At 41.7% G+C, this 20,025-nt stretch overlaps 1 protein-coding gene across 1 annotated transcript; it reads right to left on the reverse strand.

The window, feature by feature from the left end:
* Nucleotides 1–985: 985 nt before the first annotated feature.
* Nucleotides 986–18,031, reverse strand: ANGPTL5 (angiopoietin like 5; the record flags this gene model as incomplete). The annotated part of the gene is made up of 8 exons (XM_081326220.1): nucleotides 986–1,690; nucleotides 3,802–3,987; nucleotides 8,928–9,048; nucleotides 11,067–11,167; nucleotides 11,997–12,090; nucleotides 14,221–14,324; nucleotides 15,267–15,411; nucleotides 17,933–18,031. The coding sequence occupies 8 exons, from the start codon at nucleotides 18,029–18,031 to the stop codon at nucleotides 1,380–1,382; spliced, it is 1,161 nt and encodes a 386-aa protein (XP_081182346.1). The 3' UTR covers nucleotides 986–1,379.
* Nucleotides 18,032–20,025: the final 1,994 nt, after the last annotated feature.

Below are 20,025 nucleotides of genomic sequence, written 5' to 3' on the forward strand. Positions count from 1 at the left end.
GAATCCAGTCCTGGTAGTTATTTTAGGATAGAGTCTAGTGTACAGGCAACCGGTTTCAGTAAGTCAGGATTGTTAACTATAGGATTGTAATATGATCACAGAGCTGTGCTTTTTTCTCTTAACAGTGCCACATGACAGAAACTCCAAGTGATAGTGTTTATTTTAAAAGGTTGTAAGAAAGCATTTGTTAAAGAAAAAAGATTCCAGATATTAACAATGTAAATAGAACACCTGTACTGCAAAAAAGCTTTTTTTCCCCCTTTCAAATAAGCAGCCTCAAATCAGGTAGATAGAAAGCCTTTTCCCCAGTAGTCTTCATTTAATGACCCCAGCTGGGACCAGCAATTTGTTTGTTAAGCAAAGTGGTCACTAAGTGAACCCACAACTTTGCTTATGATCTTACTTCAACTTTCCTTTGCTTTACAGACCTGCAAAGGCCATAAATGCAAGGGTCAGTCCCAACGTTATCTGTTCATCACTCATAACAATGAACAGTTGCTAAAGGAGGACTACCTTCTCTTTTCTCTAAAAAACAAAAACAAAACCACAGTCTGAGTTTTATTTTTGCACAGTCAGATATTTAACCATGTTGAGGATTATTTGCCTGTTTTCATCATTCACTAAAAAATAAAAAGCATATCTCATCCAGCCATGTTGTTTACTACCTTCACTGATTTACTACAATTGCTTGTGCAATTATAATCCTTGCTTAGCCCTTCTCTTAAATTAATGCTGGGATTTTAAATTTGCAGGTCTGCTGACCAGTCTAAAGGAAAAGAAGAGATTATCAGTGTTGTGTACTGGATTCGTTGCGCAGGAATGAAGACGAGGCGAGTGAGTTCAGCAAAGATCGTGGTTTATTGCTTGCAGGATCTGAACTAGAGAACAGGGCTGCAGATGCAGCAATTTATACCCTGGCCCCTAGGCGGCGGCCAATAGGTTTGAAGCAACCTATTGCCGCCCTAGGGGCAACCAATAGCAGCGCTGGAGACGGGTTGTCTGAGGATCTGGGAGCCGTTAGCTAGCTTCCCTGCTCAAACAGCCTCCCAGCAATACCACGTGGTGTTAACAAAACAAGCCCAATACATTACAATCAGCAGTAGCAAAGGAATGGAATTAGAATTAACCTGCTTATAGCTTTCCAATCCATTAATGGCATGTTAAAACAGTAAGTCATGAATGTATTCAGCAGGGCAGTAATATATCAACAAATGCATGGAAATGTAATTACATTGTCCCGAAGAATGTAATTGCAAAATAATGCAATGTGCATAATGCCTCCAACCTTTCAATAAATTGCTATACTGAAATCTTATGCATATTAGACCGAGAAGAGCTATTAGACAGCCTAATTCCTGGATTGTAATGATATTTTCGTGTTATCTGAAGTATCTTCTTCTGATCTTCATTGACACGGATTTAATTTTAACTGGCTTGTTATCAATCTTCCAGGTGTCCCACTGGATACCCGATACCAGTAACTTCCTTGTGAACCGGTGGACACCGTTAAGATTTGCAAGACCGCATTGGTTAAACCACCAGCCTGTTTTCTCACTAAAGTTACTGCAGCTCTCGACAGGTGGTTCTTGGAGAGCGCAGGCTGGATTGCAACCATCGTTATCCACATCAAAGGTACTGAAAGGTAATGTATCCTGATTATCTTCTTTTCTATATCCTCGAAACGCATCACCTAAGCAGGAACAAAAAAAGAAAAGAAAAAGGAAAAAAAGGAGGGAACGATGGTTAAGATCATTCAATTTACTTCTCCACAAGTATTTGGAATTAATGAGAGTCATAATCATCTGCAAATCAAACACTCAGAGAAATCAAAAGAGTCTCTGTTAATTGCTGTTACAAATGAACAGCAGGAACAACTCAGAAGTTATGCAACCAAGGGTTCTTACCCCATTGCAGAATTGAACTGCTTGCCAACAATATAGAGCATCATCCCACAACCCTTGAGTCAGCAGAAAGCTACCAGCATGAAACTTGTTGCCCTCGTTGCCAAATCCTATCCTGGCTCTATTTTCTCTCTTCCCGGTGTCTGGCCGTCAAGGGACTTGGTTTCTCTTCAAGAGAATTGATGAGAAAACCAGATTTACACATCCTCATTCTTTCCTTGAACACTCGTACAGCTAAAGATATTAGGCTGCTTCTCTATAGGCTGTGCACAAGATGAAGGCAACATCATAAGGACATGGAAGAAAATAAAATATTGCCAGGACACATTGTGCTATATTAGAGCCTTGGTGGAGCAGTGGGCTAATGCCTCCTTAAGTAACACCAGCTGCCTGCAATTAGTGCAGGTTCGCATCCCACCAGGCTCAAGGTTGACTCAGCCTTCCATCCTTCCGAGGTAGGTAAAATGAGGACCCAGATTGTTGGGGGCAATTAAGCTGACTTTGTAATAATGCCGCTTGGGGGGCGTGTGAAAGCCCTAATAAGCAGGCATATACATAGAATGAAGGCTACTGCTAAGCTTGTAAGCCGCCCTGAGTCTTTGGAGAAGGGCGGGATATAAATGGAATTAATTTTTTTAAAAAAATTAGGTGCAAGTTGGAGACTCTCTCTCTCACTCTCTTCCTCCCTCCCTCCCTCCCTTTCTCTCTGTCCTCCCTCCCCCCCCCACTGGTTGCTTCTGGATGCAATTCAAGATTTTGTTCACTACCTCTAAAGAGGGCATAGAGCAGAGGTCCACAACCTTTTGGGCACCAGGGACAGTTCCATGGAGAGGTTTTTCCACGGACTGGCGGGTGCGTGGTTTTATGTGCTGCCTGCATCTCGTGGATGGGGCTTTGCCTGTTTCTGTGGCCTGGTTCCTGGCATTCCGTGGCCCGGTACTGTTCCATGGACTGGGGGTTGGGGACCCCTGGCACAGAGGGCTTGAGAGACCACCTATTATAATATCTGCCTGGCCAATCTAGTCTGGCAGGGTTTGTGCACTCTGGCTTCCTTCAATTAAACAATAACATCAGAACCCCAGAAACTTTTGCTGTAGGAGGTCCTGCCTTCTGGATTGAGTTTCCTCCCGCCAAGGTTTGAAGACCCCTCCCCATCGTACTGGGCCTTTGAAAGTCCTTGAAGACCTGGCTCTTTGCCCAGGCCTTTCATGAGCATGATTGAAACCTCTTTTCTTGTTATCGCTGCCATCTTTGCTCCTTTTGTTTTGTTTTGCACTGGTATCTTTTTTTTTTGCTTTTAAGTTTTTACAATTTATAAACCTCCCAGACAAACTGGGAGAAATCAGGTGGCATATAAATTTAATTTACAGATAGTCTCATTTAATAAATACAAAGGGACCAGCAATTCAGTTGTTAAGTGAAATGGTCGCTAAGCAGGTAATGGCAAACCACATCCCAAAATCTTGCCAAGAAAACTGCAGGGACTAGTCCAAGCTGTCACCAAGAATCAAGAGTGACTTGAAAGCACCAAAAAAATAAATAAAACAAAAAATAATTGGAATATGAACAATTTTGCAGATTGCAGCAGGGAATCAGGGGCCAGATCTCACTTTCTCCAATGACAGCAACTTGATTTAATTTTAGCCATTTACGTATAGCTGACAGAATAATTTATTCTGGGAATGGCCCGTGGACTTTTTTTTTAATCAAAGAGCATAAAACTAGATGCCATTTGGCCAATGTAACATAAAGAGTTGGGTTAAAAGGATCCAGGTGTATTCTTTCTTTGTAATTTGGTTTTAGAATATCCAGTGCAACCACAGACATTATTCATTGCCCCATTTTCCCATTTGTAGAAACTTGCTTTGGAAAGACAACTGTTTGGGCATCCAAATCTTACCAGCATTTCCAGAATAACGTCCTAGATGTATTTTAAAGGAGCACATTTCATCCTCTAGCCAAAAGCTGTCATACGATGCGTACGCATACATGTCATCTTCAGACTCCAAGCCTATATAAAGCATGAAACTGGTTGTTTTCTGGTTTGCTGTGTGGAAAATCTTTCGGAGGCCAAGCCAAAATTCCCCTATTAAAAAACAACAACAAAATATAGACTTGAAAAACCCTTATCCTTGCTCATGTTCTCGGCTTGCTCTAAAACTAACATTAAACAATTCTAAGGATCTGAAGTTCAAAGGTTTGTCTGCAGAACATCAACCTGCCCATCACTCGTTTGTCATCAGAATTGGGAGATCTCGGGAGCTGAGAAAAAATTACTAGATACATTAGGCTGGCTTCTTCTCTAAAGTCCAAGGGAGGGAGGAATGTGTTACTAAATGCATAAACATTGTATCACATTAGTACAGCAACAGTTCTGGCATGGCCTTTTTCAAAAAATAAAAATAAATAAGTATCAATACCTACAGGATATCTAAATATAAATAAGGTTGGCATGTATCTTTTGTAAATTTGTGCAACTCAGCCAATAATTGCAGTGTATGCCTCCCAGCATACACAAAGGACAGCACAGCAGGAGGCTGATGGTGCAGATCAGCAGAGGGGCTGGACAGCTCAGGGCGATAACTGCTCACTCAGGATAAGCCTAATGACTTAAGCTGTTGACAGCCCCAGGCATGGTCAGCCTGGTGGGAAGCCAGGATCTACACCCATTGTCACCTGCACTGGCAGGAAGCCCAGGTTTGAACTGATTGGATGCCATCCACCTGGGCAGGTACAAATAGACGCCAGGCTTCCCTGTTTCCCCAGTTCGTTCTGTTCAGAATAAACTCATCTTTACCCCAGCTCTGTGTCTGTCTCTATGTGAAGCACGCGACTTTACACTGGCGACGAGGGTGGGGTCCTGCTCCGGAAAACGCTGCTAGCTGTGGACGAACCCCCCATCGGCAGCTCAGGAACCGACGCAGGACAACCCCAACCGATCTACCCGTTGCGCCAGCTGCGGAGGACAGCACCCCCGGTCTACCTGCCGGTTCAAGTCGGCGAAGTGCAGAGCGTGCGGGAAGACCGGCCACATCGCGGCGGTCTGTCGGAGCCGGCCGAGGGACAGTCTACACGAGGTGGAGGTGGACTTCCAGCTGGCCACAGGTACAGGGGAGCGGCCGCCGAGGTTTACGGTTAGCCACACGGCAGGACGGTCGGCTGTTTGCGAAACCGGGGGACACCCACCCCTTATTCCAAAAATCAAACTGAGGGTTAAAATTCAAGGGGTCCCCTGCGTAATGGAACTTGACTCTGGGTCAGCCGTATCCATTATCTCCGCGCAGACTTTCAGCGAGATCTGCAAGCGGAGCGGCCAGCGGGTTCCCCTGAGGCCATCCAAACTGACCCTCTCAGACTTCCAGAACTCTCCAATTAAAGTCAGGGGGGAGGCGTCGGTGACGGTCCACTACGAAGGGTTTAAGGGGAAGTTGAGCAGATTCATCGAAGGGCAACGGACCAGCCTTGTGGGGCTAGGATGGTTCAGGGCGTTGGGCATTGGGATCACCGGGATCCACCAAACGCAGAGCCACACCTCCCTGGAGGGCATCTGCAGGGAGTTCGCGGATGTCTTCGACGAACGGTTGGGGAAGTACACCGGGCCCCCGATTTCTTTTAAATTAAACCCCCTAGTCCCACCGGTCAGGATGAAGGCGAGGAGAGTTCCCTTTGCGCTCAAGCATAAGATTGAGCAGGAATTGGATAAGTTAGTGGGACAGGGGGTGCTGACGCCGGTAGATGGGGCGGACTGGGAGACCCCCATAGTTACCCCGTTAAAGGCAAATGGGGACATTAGAATCTGCGCAGATTATAAGGGGACAATTAACCGGGCGTTAAGTGCGCATTCGTACCCGGTTCCCGCCGTAAGCAGCATCCTGGCATCCCTGCAAGGTGGGGCGGTATTCGCGAAATTAGATCTTGCCCAGGCTTATCAGCAGCTGCCGGTAGACCCCGAGGCAGCAAGGGCCCAGACCATCATCACCCACAAAGGAGCGTTCCGGGTAAACCGACTGCAATTCGGGGTGAACGTAGCTCCGGGGATTTTCCAGGAAGTCATGGAAAAAACGCTAAAGGGAATCCCCGGGGTTTGCCCGTATTTTGACGACGTCCTTATAGCGGCCAGCTCGGAGGACGTCCTGGCATCACGGCTAAGAGCGGTACTCGGTCGTTTTAGGGATGTGGGTCTAAGACTGAAAAGGGACAAGTGTAAAATTGGGGTTACGGAGACGGAGTTTCTGGGATTCAGGATAGACGCGCAGGGCATCCACCCGTCAGCCTCCAAGGTGAGGGCTATCAAGGAAGCCCCAATTCCCAAAAACAAAGCGGAGCTGCAAGTGTTCCTTGGTCTCTTAAATTTTTATCATACATTCCTGCCGCACAAGGCGACCATCGCGGAGCCCTTGCACAGGCTTTTGGACAAACAAACACCCTGGGACTGGACTGACACACACACAAGCGCGTTCAGGACCCTTAAGAACATGCTAGCCGGGGATGCAACGGTCACTCACTTCAGGGAGGACCAGCCCATCTGCCTAGCGTGCAATGCATCCCCTTATGGGATAGGGGCAGTCCTCAGCCACTTAAGGGAGGACGGCTCGCAGGCTCCCATAGCATACTATTCCCGGACCCTGTCAGCGGTGGAGAGAAACTACGCGCAGATAGATAAGGAGGCACTGGCAGTGGTCGCGGGGGTAAAAAAGTTCCACGACTACCTGTACGGGAGGGAGTTCCTCATTTACACGGATCACAAGCCCCTGCTGGGATTATTCACCACGGAGAAGCAAACGCCACAGATCCTTTCACCAAGGATGCTCCGTTGGTCCATTTTTCTTTCAGCATACTCCTGTAAGCTAATCCATAGACCAGGAAAGGAAATGGGACACGCCGACGGACTCAGCAGACTTCCCCTAAAGGAGGCTGGACCGGATCCCGCTCCTGCTAATCAGATATTAGCAATACAGGAGCTGGCTGAGTGCCCATTAGACGCTAGCGACATAGCAGCCGAAACTCCCAGGGATAAGATTCTTAGCAGAATTCAGTCCTGGGTTAGCAGCGGGTGGCAGGACAAGTCACCGGGACCTGAGTTCACAGCATTTTTTACGCGGCGGCAGGAGCTCTCAACCCATAAAGGCTGCCTGTTGTGGAGGAGCAGGGTCATCATCCCCACAAAACGTAGGGAGAAAGTCCTTCAGTCCCTTCACGAGGGTCATCCGGGAGTGGTAAGGATGAAGGCTCTGGCCAGGAGTTACCTGTGGTGGCCTGGGTTGGATAAAGAGATAGAGGGGTTGGTAGCAGGATGTTACACATGCCAAAGGTCTCGCCCAGAGCAGGCACACGCTCCAGTCCACAAGTGGGAACAAACTCACACCCCCTGGTCCAGGGTCCATATAGATTATGCAGGGCCATTTCAGGGACACACCTTCTTAGTCATCGTGGATAGTCACTCTAAGTGGTTAGAGGTGGTACCTGTGTCCAACATGACATCAGCGGGCACAATACAGGCACTAAGGGGAGTGTTTGCCACACATGGGCTACCAGATGTAGTAGTATCTGATAACGGAGCGCAATTTACCTCCTCGGATTTCCAAGTGTTCCTGAGGACCTTGGGGATTAGGCATGCCACTTCAGCGCCCTTTCACCCTGCCAGTAACGGGTTGGCAGAGAGGTTCGTGCGGACTACCAAGGATGCACTCAAACGAATAGTACAAGGGGACTGGAAACAGAGACTGGCCACATTCCTCCTCCATCAACACGCAACACCCTGCACAGCCACAGGAAAGAGCCCAGCGGAGCTCAGGTGGGGCAGACGCCTCATAACTACGTTAGACAGACTCCACCCAGACAGGGTATCAGCAGACACAGAACCCCCAACCCTCAAAACCAATTTCAACATAGGGGAGCAGATCTGGGCCAGAAATTACAGCACAGGCCATCCATGGGTGCCAGGTGAAGTGGTGGAACGGACAGGCCCCCTCTCCTACAGAGTAAGGGTGGAGGGGGGACTCCTGTGGAGGAGACACTTAGATCAATTAAGGAAGAGAGCCCCTGAGAGGACGGGTGGATAATCAATGGAAACAGCAAGGGAGGAGGCAGAACAAACACAAACACACACACAGCCACAGTCACAGTCACCCAGAAGAACAGCAGGAAGGGTTTGGGGGCATCCATCTGCCTGGCAGGGAGCTGACAGGGAAAGTAGGCAAGAGCCTGAGGGCAGCAGATCACAAAGAGCCAACACAGAAACACATGCACACACACAAATCAGACCAACACAACCAGACCAAGGAACAGGAAGCAGAACCGAAACCACTACAGAGCCAAGCCTAAGAAGATCAAACAGGACGCACAGCTACCTCAGTGATTATGTTCGCTATTAAGCCTGGGGGGAGGAGGAATCTGGAGGGTTAAATGTAAAAATTGTAAATAAGCTGTATACAGTTAAGAAGGAACAACAGAGGATCATCCTCACTATGGGGGAAGGGGTGCAGTGTATGCCTCCCAGCATACACAAAGGACAGCACAGCAGGAGGCTGATGGTGCAGATCAGCAGAGGGGCTGGACAGCTCAGGGCGATAACTGCTCACTCAGGATAAGCCTAATGACTTAAGCTGTTGACAGCCCCAGGCATGGTCAGCCTGGTGGGAAGCCAGGATCTACACCCATTGTCACCTGCACTGGCAGGAAGCCCAGGTTTGAACTGATTGGATGCCATCCACCTGGGCAGGTACAAATAGACGCCAGGCTTCCCTGTTTCCCCAGTTCGTTCTGTTCAGAATAAACTCATCTTTACCCCAGCTCTGTGTCCGTCTCTATGTGAAGCACGCGACTTTACAATAATCTTCAATGCTTTGACACAAAATGTTTACTGATGGAGGATTTATTTATTTTTTTGCAAATCCTTCTGGTGTAAGCTTTTCGTTAAAATTACGCAATTACAGGTGTTTGCATGCAAACTTTCAGAAATAGACTGTACCCTGAGGTACAGTGGAGTAACTAGGAAGAGGTGTAGCATGAATAATAAATGGATACCTGAAAGGTCACCAAATCCATCCAAATATTCCGACCATGTCCTTTGAAACTCAACTGCTCCTTCAGTTCTCTTCTGAATCACTGTCCATCCCCCTCCTCTAAAATCCATTTCACACAAAACCTAAAATGATGAAAGGCAGGGGAAGAATCCTGTAATCAGCAGTGTAATGCATCAGTTAACCCATCAGTGTGAAGGGTTAAAACAGAGGAAATGTAGATTGACTTCCACTCTCACCAAGTGATTTGAGGCCGGTCTTTCTTTTTCAACCTAGCCTAATTCAAAGCTTGCTTAGCATGGGGATAAAATTAAAGATCCTCAATAATCCAACTGGTGGTCTCAGTGAAAACTTGCCTCATGAATCTAATAAATCATATTTTTTAACAAAACAAGTTAAAAATCCAGCATATGGATTTTTTCGCCTAAATGAAACAAAATTAATTCTCATGTCCATATGGAATGTGAATGTGTAGGAAGTTGGATCTTATGTTTTGCATGCAATTGAGAATCAGTAAGAGTCTCGTAGCGTATTCAGACTAACAAATTTTATCAAGAGTCATAAGCTTTTCTTAAAAAATAAAATTTTATCTGCAATGTAAAAAAAAAGCAGACCCTGAAACTTCAAACAAAATAAACAAGAGGTTTCTTTTAAAAAAAAACTTTAAAATTATTTAAAAATGGCTTTGAAAGTATATTCTGCATAATTTTCTCTATTTAGAAAAGGAATATCGTGATCCATGGTTACTGGATCAGTAAAATAAAATGTGGTTGCATCTTTAATTTTAGAAGCAGGCAAGAAAATTTTCATGGGCTGCTACAGTGTAAAATAATTTTAACAATTTGGAGCAGCACACAAAGGTAGCATAATACCTTAATTGTAAGTATTTTGTTGTTTGATGTCATATGGGGGGAGGAGTGTTTTTTCTGCTACATGTTTAGGAGTATAATTTCTTTGGTGTTTAAAACAGGAGACCTATCTATCTATCTATCTATCTATCTATCTATCTATCTATCTATCTATCTATCTATCTATCTATCTATCTATCTACACACATACATACACACACACACACACACACACACACATACACACACTTACTTCTTGGTTTTAATCTCTCTGAAACTTGAAATTTTATTCCTCATTTTATTATCTGTCATGTTTTCCACTGTTTTCTGATCTACATCCATTCTTTTAACTAAGTATTTCTACTTATTTGATGACTCTGATTTTTGTAGACACTGGTATTAATTTCTAAGAGTTGGGAAAAAGTTAACCGTGGTTGAAAGTACTCCTTTCTGAAAGTATTTGTCCTTTCTGAAAGTATTCCAGTGTATGCTGAAACATTCCGTGCATTTTAACTCATAGGGGGGAAAAATCCATGAATGCCTTTGAGGAAAAAATGCAAATGATTTAAAAGTATGCTTGTTCGAAAATTCAAACTGCTTAGAGTGGGCTGCAATGCACTATGAAAAGGTATATAAGTCTAAGTGCTATTGCTATTGCTATATAACAGCTCACTTTTTATGCTGCGTTTTCTCTATGAAGTTTCCTGCATAGTTTCATCAATGTGCTGAATTAAAAGCACATTTTCTTAGTTTTTTATCAGTCACTCATTTTGTAAGCAACAGTGGTGGGATAGGCCCAAGAAGGGTGGATGGTTGACAGAGCAGCTTAGAACTCTGGAACTGTTTTATGTGCAGTTCTGTTCTTAGTCTGTTTTGTCATAAATCATAAAGTAGCTAACGCTTAACATCTATCAAAGAAAATACTTTTTTCTCCATGAGCTTTCTGTTGATGGACAGGTGAGCAAAGGGTGGGAAAGACAGGCTTACGATTCCAGATATCATGAGGTCCTATTGTTTTGATTTGTCAAAATTACAGTTCCATACAAAATAATGTTCCTCTTTTGGGGATTTTCCAAAATTTTGCCTAACTTTGCCACTGAGCTTTTTATGGCTAAACCCTTTTTAGCCCAGTGAGTTGTGTGAACTCAGCCTGTGAACTGTGTGAACTTGTCTAGCATTCTGAGAAGCCAGAACACGGTATTAATTGAATCAACCTTGGTCAGGTTTCCTGTGGATAAGCTGTCCTAAGGCGAAAAAAATTCAAGCAAATAGTAAATATGAAAAATCAATATTACCTCAAAGGGATAACTTGCTCCTTCCGGATGGATTATATATAAACCGCTTGGAGTTTTTGTAACTGAGCCAATGGTATCTTTAATATCACTGCAATCTAAACCTACAGGACAACATTACAAGGGGATGTTTTAGTTAAATAAAGGAGATCCTTCATGCCAGTTATTTGTTCAATATTGCAACTCTTGAACATGGATTTCCCTGTACAATAGATCTGAGAGATGTGGGGTGATTTTTATTTCATTCCACTGACAGAACTATTCTTTTCTCCCCAAGTTAAAAGGATTCTGGCTAGTTATGATAGGTGGAAATCTTCAGAAGCCAAGAAGTTCTGTAACTGTTCTGACTCCTATATTCAAGAAAGATTTGGATTTGTTTCATTACAAAAAATGATGTTATCAAAGCTCTAAATCAGGCATGTCCAACCTGCGGCCTGCAGGGTGCATGTGGCCCCATAAGAGACTTTTTTTGGGCACTCGGTCTCTAAAAGGTTCGCCATCGCTGTCCTAGGCTATTGCTCAATCACATCATATATTAAAGTTGCCAAGGCTTCAGATCCATGTGCATGGCGTAAATTGAAATTTAAAGTAGGGGGCTGTATTGGTGATTAGTAAAATATTAATAATCATCTTACTCTGCTCCCTTTTCCAAAATTAGCTATAGGTGATTTGACCCATAAATTCTTACTGTATTCCAGAGAGTGAGCAGGCATTTGTGACCTATTCAGAATGAAACAAGCAACCGTCAAACTTCAAAAAGGGTAATAAAAACTGTTTGACTTTCCCAACAATCAGACTTTAAAAATGTTAATGCAGTAAAAGCCACTCTATCGGATGTTATCTCTTTTATGGTAGAAACATGTGGTCTTATAGTTCAATACGTATTACAGTAAATACTGTAAAATCTAAGCAGGAATTAATAAAAACTTTTACCATGAGACTGGACTGCTCGATGGGGAAATACATCAATTGGTTTTCTGGACATGTCTGTATTTAATTGCATAACTCGGCTCATAAGTTCATTAATCTGCATATGCAAAAAGAGAAATGTTTAAAAATCTTCAACATGTGGAGGTATTCAATAGTATATTCCTTTGGTCATTGCTTTGTAATGCTAATACTAGATGTGAGCCAACTGAAATTAAATAATTCCTGTGCTGAAGTTAATTTATTGGAGGAAAACTCTATTGCACAAAAAGGGCAATACGTTGTTATGAATATGGCAGACTGGTTAGGGTAACCCCACAAAAAGTGATTTTTTTGTACTTCTTGAGCATAAAAAGTCAGCTCCAAGATTTTAAAAAGCTAAATATTTGAAAGCAGCACCTTAAGGCATTGTGTTTTAGAACTTTCGTTGCATTTCATTGGCTCAAGAAAATAGATGAGAGGAATTTTCCAATCATGTCTTTGCAACAAAAGTTGGCATGTTCAGATATACAGATGTGCACCACAATCCAGGGGAATGCCATGAGAAACCAAAGGACTTGCAGGCAAGAATTTGAGGGCTATTTTCCAGTCAGGAGCCCCTCCTTATTCTATTGAAAAAAAGATTTTGAAATAGTAAAGGGGCTCCATTGTTGGAGATAATAAAAAAAGATCCACAGATCACAATGGTTTGCTTTATCTTTCTCCTGTTTTTCTGGTTGTTCTTTTTCTCACAGATAATAGCATGTGTGCAGTTTGGTCAGGAGTGCAAACTTTTTTGAAAATCGAAATATCTTGGGGAGGGCTGGTGGCAGGTTGGAATTGCGTCTGCAGTAGAGGCCCCCTGTTCGCTAAAGTTCCTCTTTGTTCTGAGGTAAACTTCCATTAGGAAGTTCCATTCAGCCATGACAGCGCAGTGGTTAGAATGCAGTTGTTGCAGGCTAATTCTGCCGACTGCCCGCAGTTCGATCTTGACTGGCTCAAGGTTGACTCAGACTTTCATCCTTCCAAAGTCGGTAAAATGAGGACCCAGATTGTTGGGGGCAACATGCTGACTCTGTAAACCGCTCAGCACTGTGAACTGGTATATAAGTGCTACTGTTATTGCCTCTGAAAGTTTTCTTTCAGCCTGCTATGACAGCATGTACAAGAGTGGAGTTCTAAAAAGGACAACAGCAATTAATGTGATTCAAGACTGCCTTTTCTTGTATCACTTCCTGTTCTATCTGAATCCTCATTACAGGTAGTCCTCGACTTATGACTACTATTGAGCCAAAAGTTTCTGTTGCTAAGTGAATTTTGCCCCCATTTTACAACCTTTACTGCCACAGTTGTTAAGTGAACCACTGCAGTTGCTAAATTACTAACGTGGTTGTTAAGGGAATCTGGCTTCCCCATTGACTTTACTTGTTAGAAGGTTGCAAAAGGTGACCCCAGGACACTGCAATCGTCATAAATACGAGTCAGTTGCCAAGCATCTGAATTTTAATCACACGACCATCAGGAGGCTGCAAGTTGCAAGTGTTCAGTTTTTTCAGCGCCGTTGTAACTCTGAACGGTCACTAAATGAACTGTTTTAAGTCAAGGACACCTGTATGTTGGCAGTCTGGGTTTTCGAAAACTTGCTTGCCTCACGAGACTCATGTCCCTTGTGACCAGACTTGAATTTTGGCATGCATTGACTCTCCAATCAGTTAATAACCTAAATTAATAATAATCTAAATTAGGGCTGATTAAGTAAATTACACCTAATATTTTATTGTATAGATCATATCTGTACTTTAAAAAAAATCAAAATATCTAACTATTTGTGGTCAAACTGAAGAATTCTTAAGAAACTTCAAGACTCTTATCCAGTGCTTTTTTTGTAAAAGAAAAAGGTGCCGGAACTCACACATGTCATACAACCCGCCTTGCCTACTCTACAAGGTTCCATCCAAAAAAGGTGCCGGAACTCCGTTCTGAGCGTTCTATGAGAAAAAAAAGCCCTGCTCTTATCTAGATTTTCAGTGATGTGAATGGCTTTTTCATAGCCTTTCAAGGGTGGAATTATGTTTTTTCAGACATTATAAGAGAGAACAATATTTTTTTTCCACAACAATATAACAAACTGTTTATGGAGAAATTGCCCAATTTATCTGTTAATTAGAATTTTTTTTATTTTAGTTATAAACAGTTCAATCATATTATCGTTGCCCAAAAAGAAATCCATTTAGCAAATATTGGCCAGTACCTGATCGGAGAGATAATCTAGAGAAGACTGGTGATCATCCATCATGTTCCGTATCATTTTCTTAGTACTTCTTGCATATTCAATTAGAGAATTCTGCAAATTCCCTTTAAACATATAGATTGCCAGCTATGTTACAGTAATTAAGAGAATGCATTGTATAATTAAAAGAGGCAATGTGAAATTTTTTCCCCCGGTTTTTCTTTTGTTAGCCATATTAAATGGATTTGTTTGTACAAAACCTTTTTAAAACAGAATTTTATTTTTTTTTAATTGAAAAGGACTGTAATGAAAGCTCCAGTTTTTACAAAAATCATAACTGGCAGGAAAGGAAAATCATCTGCAGATATAGATAATATTGAGTTAACAAGCCAAATACTTCCGTATATATGCTTGTAAATGTCAGTGTTACTAAATGTAAAACATTTTGAAACAAATTAGAATTCCAACAGAATGAACTGATCTGGAAAATGACATTTATTTCATCACCATGGTAAAAAAAAATAACTATTAAGTGTCTTTCTCTGAAAAGATCAGTTCACAAGTAGTGCACTGCCAAATACCAGTATGGATAGGCCCTTGAGCAGAAGTCTAGCATGCAGATAGGAACATATTGTATGAGAGAAAGCAGTATTTTATTTCTTAATGTGAAGAATTCCATATTGTGGGAAATAATCTATACAAGGGGCCATGACAGTGATGGATATGTCATGCATAAGAAGAAGTAGATAAGCCATCAATTGATGAATTAGCAATGGCCTATAATAGGGGTCCTCAAAGTGGGCTGAGGAAAAGCAAAGCTGGCTAAGGAATTCTGGGAGTTGAAGTCCACCAGTCTTAAAGTTGCCAAGGTTGAGGATTCCTGGCCTATAACATATAGGTTTATAGCAGTAGTCTATAACATATAACATATAGGCTATAAACATCTTGTCAGAGATTTGAATTGATGGGTTGCAAACTCCTGAAATCTCACATATATATTATATAAGTTGTTTGGGCTCAAATAACAAATCATAGGAAAGAGTTGTTAAAATAAAAAATATACATACGACACATGTAGTGTTTTTCTTTTCTTAATAGTTTAGCTTGAGAATCACAGGATACATGACTCTTTTTTGTCTCTAAATTGTCCGTGGACAGATTTTTTGTTACTAGACCTGCGGGCTCCACCGCTACAGTTGCTGTAGAATTGCCCTGTAACATTAAATCAAACAAAACTTTATTAAAAATATTCTTTAATTTTTGCTGTATATAGGACCAAAGTGTCTAACATCATACAAACAAATAAACAGCAGAAATTAGAAGCCTTTGCATTTTCAGAACTGAGAGAATGACTATTTTCCTTGTTTCAAATACCCTTTTTTTTACTTCCATTCATATCATCCATATAATTTTTTTATAAAAGATTTGTAAGTTTCCCAAGACCAGACCGCCTTCATTCAGATCAATTACATCTTTCCCTTTTCTCTTAGTTTCACAAAGATGCATGTCTTCCTTTCCCTCTCTTTTTCACTTTGCTTCACATGTGATGTTTACCAATGACACCTCTTAAATCACAGTCATCCAGATGTTATTGCATTACTGGATACTCCATAAACACTGACCTGTGCCACCCATCCTATCTTTAGTTAATTAAAGCCTTCACATAATTTTTATGTGAAGACAGAAAAGACGGGGTACAATATCGTTTCCAGCCTAAGCCACATCCTTGCCATATGAAGCATTCTTATACATAGTAAGAACAGTGCTAATCATCCTGTCACAGTGAACTATGAGCAAAACCAAACCCCATTTTAATCTCAAGTATACTCACTCTGTTCTATGCAAGCCAAGATCTCTAATCTGCAATGTATTTTGCAAGCCAATATGCCGTTTCATACAGAACTGTGAAAAGGTATATAAGTCTAAGTGCTATTGCTATTCATGCATCCAACTGGTAGGTGTGTGCGGAATACTAACACATGCTTCGGATACAACTTTGCACACATAAACTTGGCACCAGTAATGGGATTCAGCAGAACCGGTAGCTAAATTTTGCTGAGTTCGGAGAACCAGCTGAATGCACACTGCTTCCGGAAGTCCATTCTAGGCCTGGGAGGCCTGAAGGACGCCTCCCAGGCCTAGAACAGCCTGCTGGAAGTGCATGGATGCCACTTCCGGAAGTCTGTTCTAGGCCTTGGAGGCCCGGGCCTGCATCCAATAAGAGAACTGGTTGTTTAAGCATTTGAATCCCACCACTGCTTGGCACCTTCCAGATGTGTTTGGGCTGCCATTCCCGGAATTCCCAGGCAACATAGTAGTTGGGACATTTCAAAAACTAAATTTTTAAGATATCTGGAAAGAGTCAGTTTGATCTAGTGGTTAAGGCACCAGGTTAGAAACCAGGAGAGTGTGAGTTCTAGTCCTGCCTTAGGCATGAAATCTGACGGGTACTTTGGGCCAGTCACTCTTTGTCAGCCCAACACCAACTCATCTCATAAGGTTGCTGCTGTGGGAAAAAGAGGAGGAAGAAGGACTATTAGGTATGTTTACCACTTTGAGTTATTTATAAAAATAATAAAGGGCTGGATTTTTTTTTTAAAGTAAAAAAGCTTCCAGAAAGCTATTCTGGGATATAAACATACGCTTTTGGAAGAGTTTCTACATCAAATTTGAAGTCAAATGTTTGTGATAACCCTTTAAACATTTCTTTTTAGAGTAAAAGATAATATAATTGAACTATTTTTTGAAACTAGGGTTTAAAAATGCTTTGGTTATTTAAATATTTCTACTGGGCCTTTTTATCATATAAACATATATTCCCTTAGAACAGTTCATAGAAAGTGATACTCGTTGTAGAATTCCCTTTAACTTAATTTGTATTTGGAAAATTCTTGAATGCATTTAGTACAGATTAAAATTCCACTGAATGCAATGGAATAGACTTCCACTAAATTTCTGTGGGGTGTTCATGTAATATTTTGTTTGTTGTTTCTATAGAAAATCATCATTATATCTTCAATTTCTGAGGCCAATAATATCATGCCAGAACATCATATGAAACACATTCCCTAAAAGAATAACAAAATGTAATGGGCAAAGGCTGAAATTAGACACTTTAAGGGATAGATAAACTGAGAAGAAACTAATTAAATCTCTTTCACCTAATCCTTTGACAGGAAAAAAAGAATTAAAAAAAAGAATTTCCAGAACTCTTAGTCACTTAAAACAGAGTGAAAAATAAAGTCCACACTTAAAAGCAAAAAGTAAATTTGTCTTTTAAAACAGAATTTTTTCAAATTTGGTTTGTCTCCAGATAAAATTATAATAAACAAAAAGAATTACAAAAAAACACCAACTTCCCCCCCTTTGTTAATATAAAAATATGAAATAGAACAAGCACTTATTTCCAGATGCATCTAGGAACCAGACTAAAAGATTGCAACACTCCCATATAATTTATCAAGACATGTCTCTATGTTTTACTTTTATTAATAATCTGGTAACTTTCCCTGACTTTGCAGAAGTTAATGTCAAAATTCTTAATAAGTTTCAAGAAAGCTTCACAGAATCGACATCAACAACAGGAAAAAGCAAGCACAGTTGCTGTTCCTAATTGCTCCAATAAAGCTTTAACAGAAATCTTTCAAAACAATTGAAGTGGTTTGGAGTGAAATAAACAATGCCATTTAAAAGTAGGATTTGCCTTTATCAAGGAATACAACACAAACCTTACCATTGCAGAACATGGTGCGACACTATGAACTATCGAATCAGTCCAAATGAAAAATATATTTAGGAAGATCAGTGAGGTGGATCTATTAGGGTAGATCATGTCTGAGTTGGAAGAACAAACATTTTTTCAAACGGTTTCAAATTGCCTTGAAAAAAAAGGCTATCTACTGGCCAATGGAGTCTTGAATTAAGAATTCAGGAATGTGCTTAGCCCAAAAGCCAACCCTTTCACATCCAGACTTCATAACCTTATATAAACTTGATTTTAGGTCATCACAATGTAAAAGATGACGAGAATCTAGAAAGAGTACAGAGAAGAGCAACAAAAACGATTAGGGGACTGGAGGCTAAAACATATAAGGAACGGTTGCTGAAATTGGGTATGTCTAGTAAAGAGAAGGACAAGGGGTGACATGATAGCAGTGTTCCAATATCTCAGGGGCTGCCACAAAGAAGAGGGAGTCAAGCAATTCTCCAAAGCACCTGAAGGCAGGACAAGAAGCAACGGATGGAAACTAACCAAAGAGAGAAGCAACCTAGAACTAAGGAGAAATTTCCTGACAGTTAGAACAACTAACCAGTGGAACAACCTGCCTCCAGAAGTGGTGAATGCTCCAACACTGGAAGTTTTTAAGAGGAGACTGGACAGCCATTTGTCTGAAATGGTATAGGGTTTCCTGCCTGAGCAGGGGGTTGGACTAGATGACCTCCAAGGACCCTTCCAACATCATCATCATCTAGTCCAGACATAGTTTGTTCCTGAGGCCAATGATAAACTATAACATGATTTAATCCTGCAGATTATTTTACCTTTAAGGGAACTATAACTAACACAGAGCAGATCCTATTTAAGCCATAGGTGAACTCATTTGAATGTGGTTGATTTTATTTTGGATCAAGGCCAAAAATGAACAACAAAATCATTTGTTTAACAGAGTTATCATGCCCACACACAGCCAAATCTACAAAAGACAGTTCCATGGAACAGATTACTTTGAAAACCTGGAATTCTGGGAGTTGAAGTCCATGAATCATAAAAGAACCAAGGTTGCCTACCCCTGGTCTAGTGATTAAAGTATGGACTTAGAGCAAAGGAATCTGAATTCTAGTCCTGTCTTAGCCATGAATCCAGCTGGATAACTTTGAACAAGTCTTCATCTCCACTCCTAGAAAGAAGCAATGATAAACCACATCCCAAAAAGCTGCCAAGAAAACTGTCTTTGTAATCACAAGTAATCAAGGCTGACTCAAAGGCACAAATTAATACTGATCTTGCACCAGTCTTTACCGTAACACAAAAATCTATTAAACTTTGCATCACAGGAGGTGTGTGGGGAAAACATACAAAATCATAACATAACTGTTATTTTGATCACCAGAAAAAATTCAAACTGCACATTAGCTAAAGGATAATGACCAGCCAATTTGCCACAGCGATTAAGGAACCAGATCAAAAACTGGGAGACTGGGACTTTTAGTTCCACCACGCATAGAGCCAACTGAGTGACTTTGGGCCAGTCCGTCTCTGTCAGCCCTTGCAAGCAGGCAATGACATCCACTTCAAAGATCTTGCCAAAAAAAAAACCTGCAGGGACTTGTCCAGGCAGACACCAAGAATCAAAAACTGACTTACAATAGAATAAGAGAGTTGGAAGGGACCTTGGAGGTCATCTAGTCCAACCCCCTGCTCAGGCAGGAAACCCTATACCATTTCAGACAAATGGGTGTCCAGTCTCCTCTTAAAAACTTCCAGTGTTGGAGCATTCACCACTTCTGGAGGCAGGTTGTTCCACTGGTTAGTTGTTCTCACTGTCAGGAAGTTTCTCCTTAGTTCTAGGTTGCTTCTCTCCTTGACTAGTTTCCATCCGTTGCTTCTTGTCCTGCTTTCAGGCGCTTTGGAGAATAGCTTGACTCCCTCCTCTTTGTGGCAGCCCCTGAGATATTGGAACCCTGCTATCATGTCCCCCCTCGTCCTTCTCTTCATTAAACTAGACCAGGGGTAGGCAACCTCGGCTCTTTTATCACTCATGGACTTCAACTCCCAGAATGCCTGAGTCAGCTGACTCATGCATTCTGGGAGTTGAAGTCCATGAG

The sequence above is a fragment of the Vipera berus genome (assembly GCF_964194415.1).
Source record: "Vipera berus genome assembly, chromosome: 4".
NCBI classification, from domain to species: domain Eukaryota; kingdom Metazoa; phylum Chordata; class Lepidosauria; order Squamata; family Viperidae; genus Vipera; species Vipera berus.